Source organism: Aotus nancymaae, unplaced genomic scaffold (assembly GCF_030222135.1).
Source record: "Aotus nancymaae isolate 86718 unplaced genomic scaffold, 86718_ANA_hifiasm-v0.15.2.pri h1tg000009l, whole genome shotgun sequence".
Lineage (NCBI taxonomy): Eukaryota > Metazoa > Chordata > Mammalia > Primates > Aotidae > Aotus > Aotus nancymaae.
This window is the reverse complement of record NW_026988420.1, coordinates 8,543,109-8,561,211: the sequence shown is the minus strand read 5'-3', so window position 1 is coordinate 8,561,211 and position 18,103 is coordinate 8,543,109. Positions and strand designations below refer to the sequence as shown.

The following is an 18,103-nucleotide window of genomic DNA, read 5'->3' as shown; positions in this document are numbered from 1 at the left end:
CTGTAAGTCTGATAGGCTTCCCTTTGTGGGTAACCTGACCTTTCTCTCTAGCTGCTCTTAGTATTTTCTCCTTCATTTTGACCCTAGTGAATCTGACGATTATGTGCCTTGGGGTTGGTCTTCTTGAGGAATATCTTTGTGGTGTTCTCTGTATTACCTGGAGTTGAATATTGTCCTGTCTTACTAGGTTGGGAAAGTTTTCCTGAATAATCTCCTGAAGAGTATTTTCCAACTTGTATTCATTCTCTTCATCACATTCAGGTACACCTATCAAACATAGATTAGGTCTTTTCACATAGTCCCATATTTCTTGGAGACTTTGCTCATTCTTTTTTATCCTTTTTTCTCTAATCTTGACTTCTCATTTTATTTCGTTAAGTTGGTCTTTGAACTCTGATATCCTTTTTTCTGCTTGATCAATTCGACTGTTAAAACTTGTGCATTCTTCGCAAAGTTCGCATGTTGTGTTTTTCAGCTCCATTAATTCACCTATACTCCTCTCCAAATTGTCTATTCTTGTTAGCATTTCGTCAAACCTTTTTTCAAAGTTCTTAGTTTCTTTGTATTGGGTTAGAACAAGTTCTTTTAATTCACAGAAGTTTCTTATCATCCACCTTCTGAAGTCTACTTCTGTTAATGGAATGCTCTCGTTCTCCATCAGGGCTTGTTCCATTGCTGATGAGGAACTGTGATCCCCTGTAGAGGGAGAGGCATTCTGATTTTGGGTATTCTCAGCCTTTTTACGCTGGTTTCTTCCCATCATTGTAAATTTATCCACCTGTCATCTTTGTGATTTCCGATTTTCAAATTAGGTTTCTGAGTGGACGTCCAACTTGTTGATTCCCAGCGCCGAAATCGGAGCAATCCACTGCGCCAGCCAAAACAGCGGTGTTAAGATTGATGGTGCTTTTCTGCCCAGGAATCGGCCAAAAGGGGACCCAGTCCCGCTCACTCTGCACCAAGAACTGCCGCGCCGGCCACAAGAGTCACACTGGTGACCCGTGAGGCTCCTCCGCTGGGAATCTGGTCTGTGAGCAACAAAAATTCGTCTGAAAGTGTGGTGTCCTCTCGTTCTCTGAGCTTTCACTAGGAACCACTATCCCGAGCTGCTAGTGGTCAGCCATCTTGGATCTCTCTGTTTTTATTTTTTTGAGACAGTTACATTCTGTCACCTAGAGTGCAGTGGTGTGATCATGGCTCACTGTGGCACGATCTTGGCTCACTGCAACCTCCGCCTCCCAGGTTCAAGCGATCCTCCCACCTCAGCCTAAGGAGCTAAGACTACAGGCATGCACCACTACACCTGGCTAAATTTTATTCTTTCAAATATTTTTTGTAGAGATGGGGTCTCACTGTTGCCCAGAGTGGTCTTGAACTCCTGAGCTCAAGTGGCTCCCAAAGGGCTGGTATTACAGGCACGAGCCACCATGCCCTGCCAGAAGCTACATTTTTAACAAGAGTCCCATATAGGCTTCCTGCAGGTGGTCTGAAAACCACATTTTGGAAATCTTGTTTATGCTGCCTTCTTATCTCCTGCAAAGGTTAGTGTTTTTCAGAGTACTCTCAGCTCTTGGAGAGGGATGCTGCATGTCCCTCAGTGTCCCCAGAGGACAGCGGATGTCTTGGTATTACCATGGTTATATAACATCTTGAGATCTGCTGGAGTGAGTCTGCCCCCTCATTCTTTTTCAAAATTGTCTTGAGTATTCTTGGCCTTTTTCTCGTCTCTCTATGAATTTTAGGATTAGCTCGCCAACAGATAAATCTTTCTGGGATTTGGTTAGAATTGCACTGACTTTATAGATTAATTGGAATTTTCCAAGACCTTAGAGACTGAATGTGTTGCCGTGTCTTTTCTAAGCATAAAACATTGGTGAAAATGTCATGTTATCAGTCCTGCCATCAGGACATTGGGGAAAGTGCTCATCAAATCCATCTCCTTCACTTTGCAGAGAACCAGACAAGGTGGAGTTCTCTGCCCAAGGTTACTGGGTGCTGACTAAGTTGGGCCACAGTTTTAGGTCCCAGACTCTTAATGACTCCACCCTCCCTTTTTTTTTTCTTTTTTTCTGAGATGGAGTCTTGCTCTGTTGCCCAGGCTGGAGTGCAGTGGCACAATATTGGCTCACTGCAACCTCTGCCTCCCGGGTTCAAGTGATTCTGCTGCCTCAGCCTCCCGAGTAGCTGGGACTACAGGTGCATGCCACCATGCCCAGCTAATTTTCGTATTTTTAGTAGAGATGGGGGGAGTTTCACCATATTGCTCAGGCTGGTCTTGAACTCCTGACCTCATGATCCACTGCCTCTGCCTCCCAAAGTGCTGGGATTACAGGCATAGGCCACTGCACCTGGCCTCCATCCTCCCTTTTTAAGAGAGTCTGCTGGGTTGAACTCATTGACCTTCAGACCTGGCGAGCCACACTACCGAGGCAGCCTGTGTCCATGGACACATTTCGCTGCTAGCCAGAGTTGGAGAAGGCATTTCCCCCACATTGTTCCTGGGCTGGGGTCTTTCCACTGCTGTGAGAGAAACAGTCATCCTGAGCCCCTGCTGCTCTGAAATAATTTCATGTTTTGCAAGGTGGGAGGGTGAGTCACATCAAGGCGCATGTGCCAACCAGTGCCCCTGCTATCCTTGGGCATCAGTTAGAGGACACATCAGGTGGCCCAATCCTCCCTCGGAATGCGTTCATTGTTTTCTGAGCTCCGGAGCCGCTTCAAATTGTTTCCTACCATGTCTGGCCCCAGGGGCAGGGCTCTTTTTCTGTCTCTGCTGTCACTTACATTCCTCTCCCAGCTCAGTTTCCATCACCTCTAATCATCCCTGGAGGACTCGTCCTTTGTTCCTGGATTAAGCCGGCCACCTGTCACTCGCTCAAGCCAAGCTTCCCACATGGCCAGGGACACTTCTGAGATCCCATGAGAGGGGAAAACTTGATGTGTTTCAAGCATGCCCCCGTGCCAAGCTTCCGCAGAGCAGCATGCAGAAAGCGTGAAGACAAAAGAATGGCTGCAGGAGGCGCGGTGCAGGGCAGAACGCCGTTTGGTTGCTTGTCCCTATTTGCTAAGAGAAAAGGCTCCTGTTGTAGTTTCTTGCTGGGTTTTCTTTCTTTCCTTTTCTTTCTTTTTTCTTTTTTTTTTTTTTTTTTGCAGCAGCTTTCCTTAACCATAAAGCACACCTAGCTGTCGATGTCCGCAGACTCCAGGCAGGAGGCTAGGGTGAGGGACTTCAGATCTGTGTCTATGCCAGCAAGGGCCCAGGGCTTCTCTTGTGACCTCTTTCCTGTGTCCCCGCTGGGTCCTTCTGAAGCCTCAGGCCTTGTCTTTCTGCTTCTCTGGGGCTGCAGGCCTCATGCCGCTGCACCCTCAGCAGCACCGCATGGTAGACGCATGGCCCCCCACTTGGCGGCACCTTCCATTGCGGGAGAACAGCCTGAAAGCTGCCCCTGTTCATGCCTCTGACCTCCCGCGGCCCAGGGAGCCATGGGAGGAGGTGTCTTGTCAGAGGCCTCAGCCCGGAGGCCTCCCAGCGGTGGGGCGATGTCAGTCCCAAGCCCTCTAGAGGCCCAGGGAGCCATGGGAGGAGGTGTCTTCTCAGAGGCCTCAGCCCGGAGGCCTCCCAGCGGTGGGGCGATGTCAGTCCCAAGCCCTCTAGAGGGCTGCAGATGATTTTTTGGCCAGTGAAACTCTGACCCTCACTACATCCAAGCCACTGTCACCTACAAAACTACCAGGGGTGACGCCTGAGTGACAGTTGTTTCACGAAGAACTCACAGGATGGTGAGACATGAGCAGTCACCTACATACCGAGGGCATGGAAAGACCAGTCCCAGGTGACGAGAACTCAGAGGGCCCGGCGATCCCCTTAGGTCAAACTCATCCCACCCGTGAGGAGACTGAGTCCACGGAGGGATGCCTGACCCGCTCACCCGCCCGCCTTTGGTCTTCCTGCCGCACATCCTCTATGCCGTTCTGACGGGGTCTTTCCAAACCCACATCTCACATGTGTGCAGCTGCCTGGTGCCCTTCATGAGTTCCCAGAAGCAAGATCACATCCAGACTAACTGCTGTAGTCTCCAGGGCTCCTGTGCGCCTCTGAAATAGCTTACCACGGTTTCAGCCTGGCGCATACCACGTGTGTGTGAGCACACACCCACCTGTCCACACTCACACAGATGCCCGGACTCACACACACCCGCCAACGCTCACACAGATGCCCGCACTCACACACCCGCCCACGCTCACACAGATGCCCGCACTCACACACCTGCCCACGCTCACACAGATGCCCACACACCTGCCCACGCTCACACAGATGCCCGCACTCACCCACCCACACTCACAGATGCCCGCACCCACACCCGCCCACGCTCACACAGATGCCCACACTCACACCCACCCACGCTCACACAGATGCCCGCACTCACACACACCTGCCCATGCTCACAGATACCCACACACACCTGCCCACGCTCACATAGATGTCTGCACTCGCGCACACCTGCCCATGCTCACACAGATGCCAACACATACACCCGCCTACACTGACACAGATGCCCGCACTCACACACACCCGCCCACGCTCACACAGATGCCTGCACTCACACACACCCACCCACGCTCACAGATGCCCGCACCCACACCCGCCCACGCTCACAGATGCTCACACTCATACACACCCATGCTCACACAGATGCCCGCACTCACACACACCTGCCCACGCTCACACAGATGCCTGCACTCACACACACCCGCCCACGCTCACACAGATGCTCGCACTCACACACACCTGCCCATGCCCAGATACCCACACACACCTGCCCACGCTCACATAGATGTCTGCACTCGCACACACCTGCCCACGCTCACAGATACCCACATACACCTGCCCACGCTCACACAGATGCCTACACACCTGCCCATGCTCACAGATGACCACACTCACACCTGCCCACACTCAGACACCCATGCACACCTGCCCACGCTCACACAGATGCCTACACACCTGCCCACGCTCACAGATGCCCGCACACACACCTGCCCATGCTCACATAAACGTCTGCACGCATACACCCACCCACGCTCACACATGCCCACACTCACACACACACCCACGCTCACACAGATGCCTGCCCACACTCACACCTCATACACAGATGCCCGCACTCACACCCACAGATGCCCACACTCATGCACACCTGCCCACACTCACACATATCTCACATGCCTGTGTTCACAGCCACACAGATACCCACACTCTACACACCTGCCCATGCTCACACACATCCCTGCACTCACACACATGCCTGCGCTCACACACACCTGCCCACGCTCACACACAGCTGCCCACACTCACACACATGCTCACACACGTTCACACTCACAAATTTCTGTGATTGTCCCATAAATGATTTTTTTTTTTTTTTGAGACAGAGTCTCGCTCTGTCGCCCAGGCTGGAGTGCAGTGGCGCAATCTTGGCTCACTGCAACTCTCCTGCCTTAGCCTCCTGAGTAGCTGGGATTAGAGGCGCGCGCCACCACACCTGGCTAATTTTTTTTTTTTTTTTTTTTTTTTTTTGTATTTTTAGTAGAGACAGGGTTTCACCATGTTGGCCTGGCTGACAGTCAGAACGCCTGACCTCGTGATCCGCCTGCCTCTGCCTTCTAAAGTGCTGGGATTATAGGCATGAGCCACCATGCCCGGCCTCCATAAATGATTTTTAAAACTTAAAGTTCTCTCTGTATTTTCTTTTTAACACTTCATTTTAAATAACTTCAAACTAACACAACAGTTGTGAAATTAGGACGAATTCCCATATACCGTTTGCCTGGATTCCCCAAACATCAGCAGCATCACTCGGCGCAGTGCTCAAGATCAGGGCATGAACGCTGACATGACACTGTCATCTGCCCCGCAGGCCTTCTGTAGGGGGTCCCACAAACACCCCTTTCTGCCCTAGGATCCGACCTCTAGTGGACACTGCTTTTGTGGAATGTCCCTGAGTCTGGGTGGGCTGTGTTTGGTAAGTGATCGTGCAGGTGGTGACACTGGGAGTGGAAGGGCTGGCTTCATGTCACTGAGCCAGGACGGCAGGTGTGGGCCCAGCCAGGACACCCCGGTTTGTGTTCCTCTACTTGGGGCTCTCAGGTGTAGGTTCCCTCCCTCTTGTTTTTCTCCCGAAACCACACAGGATATGTCAAGTTTCCTACATTCTGTCTTTTGCTGGTCACATCCTCATAGTGCCATTTCTCCCTATTTCTGGTAGCCTGGCTCCATCAAGTTCAAGTTCAGGTTTGACCCAGCTCCCTCAAGCCTGTGCCTTTCGTGGACCGAGGATGCACCCAGTTACCACCATCAGCCTTCTCCCTGGGAAGTCGGTGCACCCTGCTCTCCTCTGCCTCTATTTGTTCTCCCGCAGGTGCCCACTCCTGGATCATCTTATTTAACCACCATCTATCAGCAGACAACTTAAAACTCTGCCTTCAACCAAGAGCTCCTTCTGGGGCTCCAGACCATCTTCCACCCCATAGTCTGAGGGATTTTTCTAAAATTCCATCTGAGGGGGACTCTTTCTCCTTGTACTTCCTAGTGGTGACAGTCCTTTGACCCTCTGCTTTGACCTCAGACCGAAGTGCCCTTCTCTCTGCTTCACCTGGATAAATTCCCCAGGAGCTACCCGGAGGCCACGGGCAGAGTGAGCACACACTGTTCACCAGCGCCTTTATCCCCAGAGAATGAGTGCATGGGTACATGTGTTTCGTCTGTAGCACCATTGCCTGAAATGGCACTCAGGTATTTGTGGGATAAATGTTGAAAGCGATTGGAGATATTACAAATCCTAGGTATTTAGGATTTCCTTTTCCTTCTAACATTAAGTCAGGGTCTTATACTGACCTCAGGGTATAGGAACAGGAAGCTGGTACAGCCCAGGATCAGCTTCACCTGCTTCCCGGCTCCAGAGCTCCTCCTCTAGAGGGCGCTGTGACAGGCATATCAGGGCACCAGGAGCAATCACAGCTCAGTCCCTGCCCTTCCCAAGCAGGGCAGACTAGGATCATGTGTGTTCACAGGTTATGAGCACATGGGGAAGGAAGAAGCTCAACTTGAGGGCATCTGAAAACTCTTAAGATAATGAATTGGACCTTAAAATATGGCCAGACTTCATGGAGTTGACAGTGGCTTGGGGAAGGGGGCATCCTGGCCATGGGGCCTGCAAGGGGCCTTCCATTTGGAAGTGCCTGGAGCATGGGATGCCAGAGGGAGAGGATGGCTTCATCCGTCCTGGTGTGGATAAAGCTATTGTGCCTCAGAGGCCCCCAGCTGCAGAACTGAGGAAATAGCAGCCACAAGGAGCTGAAAAAGAATTTTTTTCCAGCCTGGGGAACACAGTGAGGCACTCTCTCTACAAAAAATAGAAAAAAAAAATTTAGCTGGACATGGTGGTGCACACCTGTAGTCGCAGCTGCTCGAGAGGCTGAGGTGGGAGGATCACTTGAGCCAGGGAGGTCAAGGCTGCAGTGAGCCATGACGGTGGCACTGCACTCCAGCCTGGGTGACAGGTCTCACTCTGTCACCCAGGCTGGAGTGCAGCGGCACGAGAACTGTAAAAAATAAAAAAATTCTACAACTATTTTTGTGTATGTTGCAGGAAAGCATGAATAAATGAAGTCAGATTTTGCTTTTTTGTGTTTTTGCTTCAGAGACAACTTGTGCGCTTTGCAGGCGGTCCCCACTGCCCTCTCCAATGCCTTCACCCTGGACTCCCACCGCGGGGGCTTCACTGCCAGCAGGGCCACCTGGCCAAGCTCCTGATCTCTGCACTGCCCATCCTCCAGCCACCCCGACTGGAAGCCTTGCAGTCATTGCTGACTTTCCCTCCGACCTCATCCCCCATATTCAAACAGTGGCCTGGTGCTTGGAAATGCCCCTCTGGGGTTCAGGGAGCACAAGGGGTGACTGGGTGTGGCCCTGTGTCACCAGTTTCCTCTGAGGCAGCCTGGTGGGCTGCCTGGACCCAGGACGGCCTCAGGCTCTTCCCACACGAGGCTCCCCGCCAGGCCTCCTCCTTAGGAGTAGGCGCCACTGGATCCATTTCCAGTGGCAAGAACACACTGCTTCTAGCCTCTTCACCTCCCAGGCATGCTCTAGCCCCTCAGACACAAATGGAGGAGAATCCTGTGCCTTCCTGAGCCCCCCTCTTCACAGGCCGCTGAGAGCTGGCACTCGGCACCGAATCTCCTTCACTCCTGTGAGATCCCTGCAGGCCTCTGGCTCCTGGCCCAGTCAGCACTGTCCGCCCCAAGCCTGTCCTTGAAACCCACCATACCTGTCCCCAGCCTAGGCCCCAAGTGGACGCGTCCGTTGGGGGCTGCACAGCCTTGCAGAGGGGAGGCGGTGGCTCTGGGGCTCTGGGCAGACAGGGCACCTCATTCTGTTCTGGTGGCACCTATGGGCACCCATGCAGGTGGCATAGATTTTTCTGAGCCCATTAGCCCAGACTCTGGAAGTAGTTTTCCGGTCCGGGTCAGGGTCGGCAAGAAGCGCAAGGAAGCGCGCAGCGGATCTGCTGTCTGCGGGACCTCGCACGCACACGTGCCCGCAGGCTGAGGGAGGACAGGACCGTCCCCGCAGCCCCTCCCCGGTGCCTCTAACCAGGGATCTCAGCGCGCGGCGCCGGGCTGTCCCCAGGCGTGACCTCAGCCGTGCTCTCTCCCTGCAGAATCTCCTACGACCCGGCAAGGTACCCCAGGTACCTGCCCGAAGCTTACTGCCTGTGCCGGGGCTGCCTGACCGGGCTGTTCGGCGAGGAGGACGTGCGCTTCCGCAGCGCCCAGGTCTACATGCCCACCGTCGACCTGCGCCGCACCTCCGCCTGCGCCGGCGGCCGTTCGGTCTACACCGAGGCCTACGTCACCATCCCCGTGGGCTGCACCTGCGTCCCCGAGCCGGAGAAGGACGTAGACAGCATCAACTCCATCGACAAACAGGGCGCCAAGCTCCTGCTGGGCCCCAATGACGCGCCCGCTGGCCCCTGAGCCCCGGTCCTGCCCCAGGAGATTTCCCGAAGCGCTACGCTGGAGCCGCCTAGAGGGCTTGGTCAGCGACTTCTGCAGAGTGCGCACCAAGCGCCTGAGCACCGGCGCCGCCTTTCCATGGAGACTCAATATCTTCATCTGACATGGGCATCCCTGGCTTGCTTTTAGCTACAAGCGAGCAGGGTGGCTGGAAGCTGATGGGAAACGATCCGGCATGGGCATTCTGTGTGTGCCCCACATGGAGTGTTTGGAAAAGTTCACGGAGGCTTCTGGAGGAACCTCCCAGGCCGGCTGCTGCGGGTGCAGGGCGTGACACACCGCTGCTTGCTTGCCAAAGAGATAGGGACGCATATGCTTTTTTTATTTTTATTTTTTTATTTTTGTTTTTCGGACGCATATGCTTTTTAAAGGAATCTAAAAATAATTTTAAGTAGAGCGACTATATACCTACTTTTTTTTTTTTTTTTTTTTTTTTTTGAGACGGAGTCTCGCTCTTGTTACCCAGGCTGGAGTGCAATGGCGCCATCTCGGCTCACCGCAACCTCCGCCTCCTGGGTTCAGGCAATTCTCCTGCCTCAGCTTCCTGAGTAGCTGGGATTACAGGCACGCGCCACCATGCCCAGCTAATTTTTTGTATTTTTAGTAGAGACGGGGTTTCACCATGTTGACCAGGATGGTCTCGATCCCTTGACCTCGTGATCCACCCGCCTCGACCTCCCAAAGTGCTGGGATTGCAGGCGTGAGCCACCGCGCCCGGCCCTATACCTACTTTTTAAATCAACTGTTTTGAATAGAGGCAGAGCTATTTTATATTAACAAATTAGAGTTACTCTATTACATTTCTTACTTGACATATAAACGTTGTTTTTACTTCTTCTGGAAGTTTTTTAAGCATAATTGGAATCCTTGGATAAATTTTTTATCTGGCACACTGTGGCCTGGGTCTCTGAATTCAGCCTGTCACTGACGGCTGACAGTGATGAAATAGACACGTCAGATCAGATTTGACCCACTCTTCCTTCCCCTGAAGGTCTTCACTGGCCTCCACGTGGGCCAAAGGGATGCACAGGCATGCCCCAGGGCCTGCTAAGGCTTCCAAAGGTCTCAAACTTGGCTTTAGTCATGAGTACATAAACTGAGTCTCAAACTTGTACAATATTTTTCCCCTTTTGATAGCCACTGGGGCCAATCTGTGGTTAAGAAGTGGTGAGATAAGAAGTGGAACATGACATCTTTGCCAGTTGTCAGGAAGAATCCAAGCAGGTACTGGCTTAGTCGTAAGGGCTTTGGGAGCAGGCCAAATATGAGGAGAAAGTGGGCCACATTAGAATCTGCAGAGATCAGTCTGGAGGCTTCTGTTTCTACATTCCGCCATGAGAGCTAGGTCCTTGCTCTTTCGTTTAGATTGAAAATCTGTCTCTGAACACAATTATTTGTAAAAGTTAAAGTTCTTTTTAAATCATTAAAACAGTCTTCCTGAAAGATACACTGGCTGTGTGTATTTCTCTCAAATCTCCTTGATGGGCCAGACTGATTGTTAAAGGAAATCGTGTGTGACCTAAGGTCTTCACTTTATCTTGAGGTTTAAATTCATCAAGCTTTGATTTGGTCTTAGAAAGATCAACTAGTCAGGTAAGGTCAATGTCGTGGATCTTCTGTGACACCCTCAAGACCAGGAGATGTCTTTTACTCACACGCATTTTGCTCCCAAGCTTCAGCTACTGCAGAAAGACCAACTGGCAGCCTTCATTTGATCCAGATGAATGGGTCACTCAGAGACTTTCGGCTCCCACTAAAACTGACAGAAACTGTGCATGCAAAACACATCACTGAGCAAAATCCACATTGTCTGAATAAAAAATTCAAAATGGAAAGCAGTAGCTATGGATAGCTCCACAGACTCTGGGAAATTTTACTTCCCCATTCAAACTCTGGGGGAAAAGCGGGGGATCCTCTGGTGGTGGTATGTCTAGAACACATTCCTGTCCAGGAACCAGAAGGTCCAGAGCAACAACACAAATCCATACATTAAAAAGAACTGCCTTTTAAAGCAGCGACTTGGGTGCTGTTTCCGTCATCGCTGCTGTTGTCTAACCTTTTCCAGGTCACTCCTCAAATATAAACAGCGCAAGCGTTGGAGGAAGGGCACACAAAAAGAGGAAATTATCTGCATGGGGAAAATGTCATGATTTTATTCACTGCATTAATGATTATTTTAACTAACCTCAGCTTCCTAAAAGGTAGCATATTCCCAACACAAGAAAGGAGCTTTCTGTCCTAAGATCCAGAAAGACAGTCTCTGCTTTTTCTCTGTACCGTACATTCATCCACTTAGTGATGATCTACTGGGCACCTGCCTGGATCCAGTCACCCAGCTCCTGCAAGGCCGAGGTGAGCAAGACGATCTCCCTCCTCCACTAAAACGATGAAAAGGCAAAGGTGCTCCAGCACCTCGCACCTGGGTGCTGATCTATGAATCCGCTCCCTTCACCTCACTAAGCTTCATTTTCCTTCTGTGTGAAATGAGGTCACAGCACCCCCCGCTTAGAGTCCCTGTGAGGATTCAGCACTGTTGATAAAGCACCTGGCACAGTGCCTGGAACACAGTGGGCATGAACACATCACCCCAATCATTTATAAGCCACACTGAAAACAAACATCAAGCTAAGCCTTCTGCATGTCATGTTGCTTTAGGAGGCATCTGTCACTTACAAGTGACTTTTTTTGTATAAAAGATAAGTTTAAAATGAAATCTCTGGGCTGGGTGCAGTGGCTTAGGCCTGTAATCCCAGCACTTTGGCAGGCGGATCACCTGAGGTCAGGAGTTTAAGACCAGCCTGACCAACATAGTGAAACCCCATCTCTACTACAGATACAAAAAAATTAGCTGGGCATTATGGTGTGTGACTATAATCCCAACTACTTGGGAGGCTGAGGCAGGAGAATCACTTGAACCCAGGAGGTGGAGGTGCAGTGAGCCAAGATCGCGCCATTGCACTCCAGCCTGGAAAACAAGAGTGAAACTCCTTCTTGGGAAAAGAAAAGAAAAGAAAAGAAAAGAAAAGAAAAGAAAAAAATCACTGACAAAAAAGAAAACAAAATCTAGAACTTTCACTGAGCAGCAGTATTTAAATAGAATATCTTAAAATTACAGGTGGTGGCTAAGTTTGGGAAGGTACTGTTTTAATGAATAACAAGATCTTCCTGGGACAGAATTTTGTTCTCTTGTTAAAACTGAAGGTTTTTTTGGGGGGGGCGGTGCAGAGATGGGAGGTAGGTATTGTGTTTTATCAAACAAATAAGGAGGTTTACTGGCTAGAGAAATTGTGCCAGCCAAAGTTCAAAGACATCTCCCCACTCCCAGATCCACTTGGCTTATCTCACACATCTCCCTCCATGCTCAGGCTTTGTAGAGGAGCAACACATGATACTGTACATTTCAGAGCTTCTTCCCCACCTTCCAGAAAAGCTGTTTCCTTCACATGAATTCTACCTGGAGGATTCTGTGGAAACCCTTGGAATGGAGATGCTTTGCTGGTTACTGAATATCTTTTTTTTTTGAGATGGAGTATTGCTCTGTCGCCCAGGCTGGAGTGCAAATGGCACGATCTCAGCTCACTGCAACCTCTGCCTCCTGGATTCAAGCACTTCTCCTGCCTCAGCTTCCTGAGTAGCTGGGATTACAAGTGCCCACCACCACGCCTGGCTAATTTTTTGTATTTCTAGTAGAGATGGGGTTTCACCATGTTGGCCAGGCTGGTCTTGAACTTCTGACCCCAAATGATCCACCCACCTCAAACTCCCAAAGTGGTGGGAATACAGTCGTGAGCCACTGCACCAGCCCCCAAATGATAATATTTCAATTACATGGTTGTTCTATAAAAAATGGAATTATTTGGGTACAGCAACCCAAAAACACTCTGCAAATACCAACAGTTCCACAGTCAGGGACCAGTTATCTCGTTATGTCTTACTGCATCTTTTTCAGCAGGGAAATCGTCACTTTTAGTAACTGGTGCTAGCTTTGATTTTAGGACGGAATAGAAGGGGAAAGGGTATGGTACCCCATCTGAAATGGGGTCTTAAATTTCCCCCTGCCTTTCATCTGTTCTTGCTGTTCAGGTCCTCGTCACCCCAGACACACATCTGACGAGTTTCTGCGAAGTACTGGAATTTTGTTAGCAAAACAGAAATTATTATTCTGCCCCTCACCACTCATCAGGAAGGACTTACAAAGACGTGGATTGAAACATTTCTTTTAGGCCGAGCAAGGTAGCTCACGCCTATAATCCCAGCACTTTAGGAGGATGAGGCAGGTGGATCACGAGGTCAGGAGATCACGAGGTCATCCTGGCTAACACGGTGAAACCCCATCTCTACTAAAAATACAAAGAATTAGCTGGGCGTGGTGACCTGTAGTCCCAGCTTTAAAAATCACTCTTTTTGGATGGGCACAGTGGCTCACCCCTGTAATCCCAGAAACTTTGGGAGGCTGAGACAGGCAGATCACCTGAGATCAGGAGTTCAAGACCAGCCTGGCTAACATAGTGAAACCGTGTCTCTACTAAAAACACAAAAATTTTATTTTTTGTAAATAAAAAATTACAAAAAAATTTTTGGTAAAAAATCAGGAGGCTGAGGCAGGAGGACTGCTTGAACCTGGGAGACAGAGGTTGCAGTGAGCCAAGATCATGCCACTGAACTCCAGCCTGGGCGACAGAGCAAGCCTCCGTCTCAAAAATCAATGAATCAAACAAAAAAACATTCCTTTTAACCTTTGCAGGGCTTGCTAAGGTACAGGAGGTGAGGGTGCCTTGGGAGTTCCAGATGGCATGACTGACTGTGAGCATTGCCCAGCCTGATGCCTCCCACCTGATTAACTGGCCCAAGGAACACTCTAGGCCTAATGAGTTTTATTTCTTTTTTAATATAAGGTTGCAGAGGTACAGATGGCCTTTTATGAAACCTAGAAGTGGATCATATATAAACACAGATTTCCTAAAATCAAAATCACACTGGGGTCCAAAGCCATGAAACATGTTGGCTGCTTATTAAACAAAAAAATGTCATTACCTCACTTCATAAGCCTCCTAAGTTACAATGTTTATACATTTTTTCATAGAAATCCAACTTTGTTCCTTCTCTCCCTCACCTCCTGTGAAGAAATAAGGTTTCTCTTCAACTAAATGCTGGATTTATAGCACAACTGCAATTCTATTATTTCTAGACTACTATTCTCCCACAGTTCTGAAGTTAAACATTGCATTTCTCTATGTAATTTGTTACTATAATGTAACAAATTATAGTAACAAACTAAATAACCCCTGACTGCCTTATTATTATTAACAAAATGTAACAAACAAAATAACCCCTTATTATTTCCATATGTAGTTTGCTCTGTATGTAATTTGTTACATACTACATATAGAGCAAATACATATGGAAATAATAAGGTAGGGGTTATTTTTTAAAGAACACTTACTGAATACAGAGGCCAGGTGCTTGTACACTGATAAAAATACCAATGTCTCATAAAAACAGTGACTTTTTGGGTTTTTTTTGAGATGTTGTTTCGTTCTTGTCACCCAGGCTGGAGTGCAATGCTGCGATCTCAGCTCACTGTAACCTCTGCCTCCCAGGTTCAAGCGATTCTCTTGCCTCAGCCTCTGAATAGCTGGGAATACTGGGAATGCAGTCGCCCGCCACCACACCCAGCTGATTTTTGTGTTTTTAGTAGTGACAGGGTTTCACCATGTTGGCCAGGTTGGTCTCAAACTCCTGACCTCAGGTGATCTGCCCGTCTTGGCCTCCCAAAGTGCTGGGATTATAGGCGTGAGCCAATGCACCCAACCAAAAAGAGTGATTTATTTGTTTGTTGTTGTTGTTTTGGAGATAGAGTTTTGTTCTTGTTGCCCAGGCTGGAGTGCAATGGTGCAATCTTGGCTCGCCGCAACCTCCGCCTCCTGGGTTCAAGCAATTCTCCTGCCTCAGCCTCCCAAGTAGCTGAGATTACAGGCATGTGCCACCATGCCTGGCTAATTTTTTTTTTTCTTTTTGTATTTAGTAGAAACGGGGTTTCACCATGTTGGTCAGACCAGTCTCGAACTCTTGACCTCAGGTGATACACCTACGTCGGCCTCCCAAAGTGCTGGAATTACAGGCGTGAGCCACCACGTCTGGACAACAAAGAGTGATTTTTAAATTAAATTAAAAGTTGTCCAGAAGTTGGGCAGCTGAAGGTTTAGAAACAGCAAGAAAGACCAGGCCTGTCCCCCAAGCTTCTCCGACCTGGGCCTCCTTTCTGGCTCAGTCAGAACAGACTGGGTTTTGCTCCGGGGGTAATGAGCCCCTGGTTCAATAACACAGGCTCATTCCTAGCTCTCCTCACATCCCTGGCAGGTAGAGGCTGTGGTCCTGCTCCACTCACAGCCAGAGTTTGGAAATGACACGTCACTTCCTTTCACATTTTGTGTTTTTTCTGTTCTTGTTTTTGAGACAGGGTCTGGCTCTGTCACTCAGGCTGGAGTGTGGTGGCACAATCACGGGTTCATGGCAGCTTGGCCTCTTGGGCTCAGGTGATCCTCCCACTTCAGCCTCCCAAGTAGCTGGGACCACAGGGGTGTGCCACCATGCGTGGCTAATACTTTCTCTTTTTTTGTATTTTTTGTAGAGACAAGGTTTCACCATGCTTCTCAGGCTGGTCTCAAACTCCTGGACTCAAGTGATCTGCCTGCCTTGGCCTCCCAAAGTGCTGTGATTATGGGTGTGAGCCACCACACCCTGCCTCCTTTCACATTTTGTTGGCCAAAGCAAGTCATATGAGGTAAGGAAGTAAAATCCTTTCCCAGAAAGAGGGTGTTAATTTTTCAGAAAGTTTTTATTTTGAAATGATTGTAGATTCCCAGGAAATTGCAAAAATATACTGATAGGTCTTATGCCCTTCACCCAGTTTACCTAATGGTAACATCTTATGCAATTACAGTGCAATGTCTCAATCAGAAAATGGACACTGGCTCAACCCACAGACCCCATTCTATGTTCAGCAGTTTCACATGAGCTCATCTGTGTGTGTGTGTGTGTGTTTCTACCCAATGCTGCCACATATGCAGATTCATGAAGCCACCACCACAGACAAGACAAAGAACATGGCTGCACCAAGGAGAACTCCCTTTGTGGTCTGCCCATCCCCTTTGCCCCATCTTGATATTCCCCCTGCACCCACAAGTCTCTCCTCCTTGAGAATGTCACACCTAGAAACATCCAGTGTGTGACCTTTGCAGAGTGGCTTTCACTCAGCATGATGCCCTGGAGACTCAGCCGTGCTGTGTGTGCACTTCTGATTGCTGAGATGTCCTCTGGGGTATGCACAGAGGAATATTTTCTAAATAGAATCTAGCATACTCCCCAGCTCCATTTTTTGGTCCTGGTGTTTGATTTACACATGGCACTTTCATTTTCTCGGGCAGTTCAGAGGGAAGGTGCTGAGGCTGAGCCACGTGGGGAGGGCACCTGGGCACCTGTCATCCCTCGCAGTCCCCCTAGAACCTGGAGGAGGAGGAGAGCCCCAAGAAGCAGTCAGACACTAGTTACTGGATTATTACCTTATTTCATGGAGGTAAGTCTGTCTCCTTGGAGGGTGGGGGTGGGACATGGGGGTGACAGTCCTCACAAGTCCTAGGATGCTACCAGACTTCTCTGGCTCAAGGCAGAGGCCAAGGTCCTGTCTCATTCAGAAGCCCCTGGGCAAGCCACACAACTGTTCTGTTAAATGAGGAGAGTAGATCAAACAGGTTCTATGGTTTCTTCCAGCTTGAATTCCATGGATTCAGGTTGGCAGAAGACTGAGCTCTAGGGAGGCCCTCCCTAAGGAAACAATAATGAAGGTCATGTACTTTATTTTGGAAATCAGGCAAGGGACAGCTCCAGTTTTGGGGGAAGGGGAAGAGATTATAACTTTTCAATCTACTAGGAAAATAAAGGGAAATGTGAGAGGGTTCCCTCCTGTGTTATGTCATCATCTGTAATTAGATCAGACAGTCCAGCCCAGAATCATAATTCACATAACAGCGAAACTCATTTGCCAAGTTCCGGGTGTGTTTTGGAATAAACGTGCACATCTTCACTCCAAGGAGTTCTGCAGCCTGTTCTTCCATGACGGCCCCTGAAGAGAACAAAGCAAGTGAATCCAGAGAGTGACAGCCCAGCTGGAGCTCAGTGCATTCTGAGCTGTGAGAGGGGCCCTAGCAGGACCACCGGGAGCAATTAGGTGACAATTCACAAGCTGGTGGAGGGGAGCAAGTCTTCTTTACATTCCCTTTCACCTTCTCCAACAGTTTTGCAATTTACCAACTTTTTTCCATGTCTTTTTTATTGAATGAATGATTTTCCTACCTCTGCAGAGCCAGGACACGTAGAAATTTAGAAGCAGATTATACACACACACACACACACACACACAATATATATATATATTGTGTGTGTGTGTATGGAAAACAAAAATAATTACTAAAAACTAGCATTTCCCAACGTTGAGCCAAGAACCTTTTTCAATAATATCCAATCTTGCAAACAGGTGCGAATTCATTCCCACTGCCTTTTGCCATCTCCTCCCAATTTCTCCCCGCCCCGGGCCCTCCATGCACAGCCAGCTCCCCTGAGACATCCGGTAAGAAGTGGCATTCATAGCCCTGATTCCTGCCCTCTCTTCCCCTCCACACTCGAGCATAGTGAGCTCTCCCAACTTCATCTTCAAACCAACTCTTTGATGGCCCTGCCCTGCCCTCCTTGCAGGCCACCGTCCTCCCTGGGGTGGTGGACACCACGGGTGCTGAGAAGTAAAGAGATCGATCAGTTGGTAACATTTTAGTTCTCAGCAACAGCCTGCGGTGCCCAGGCCCACACTCCCCAAAACCTTTTCTGTCAAGCTAAAGCGAATGTCTTATGTCTTCAGATAAGTTGCGTTCTGCCGTCTTGGGCTTCCAAAGAAAGCTCCAACGCCCACCGCCCCCCCTGTTAGGCACTGGGGGCTTCCCGCCTCCAGACTGTCCTCGTGGGCGGCTGCAACCGT

The 18,103-nt window shown here is 49.5% G+C and overlaps 2 protein-coding genes across 3 annotated transcripts in view; one reads left to right on the top strand and one right to left on the bottom strand.

The window, feature by feature from the left end:
- The first annotated feature begins 1,360 nt into the window (after positions 1-1,360).
- IL17D (interleukin 17D) lies at positions 1,361-9,137 on the top strand. The gene is made up of 2 exons (XM_064373469.1): positions 1,361-1,541; positions 8,721-9,137. The coding sequence occupies exons 1-2, from the start codon at positions 1,516-1,518 to the stop codon at positions 9,034-9,036; spliced, it is 342 nt and encodes a 113-aa protein (XP_064229539.1). The 5' UTR covers positions 1,361-1,515; the 3' UTR covers positions 9,037-9,137.
- A 6,757-nt stretch (positions 9,138-15,894) lies between these two features.
- Positions 15,895-18,103, bottom strand: part of EEF1AKMT1 (EEF1A lysine methyltransferase 1) — a 52,790-nt gene continuing 50,581 nt past the window's right edge. Inside the window, exon 5 of one of the 2 annotated variants that reach the window (XM_064373542.1) lies at positions 15,895-16,899. In XM_064373542.1, the coding sequence (XP_064229612.1) occupies positions 16,862-16,899 (38 nt within the window). In that variant the 3' untranslated portion in view covers positions 15,895-16,861. The other variant, XM_021664911.2, reaches the window with a different exon arrangement.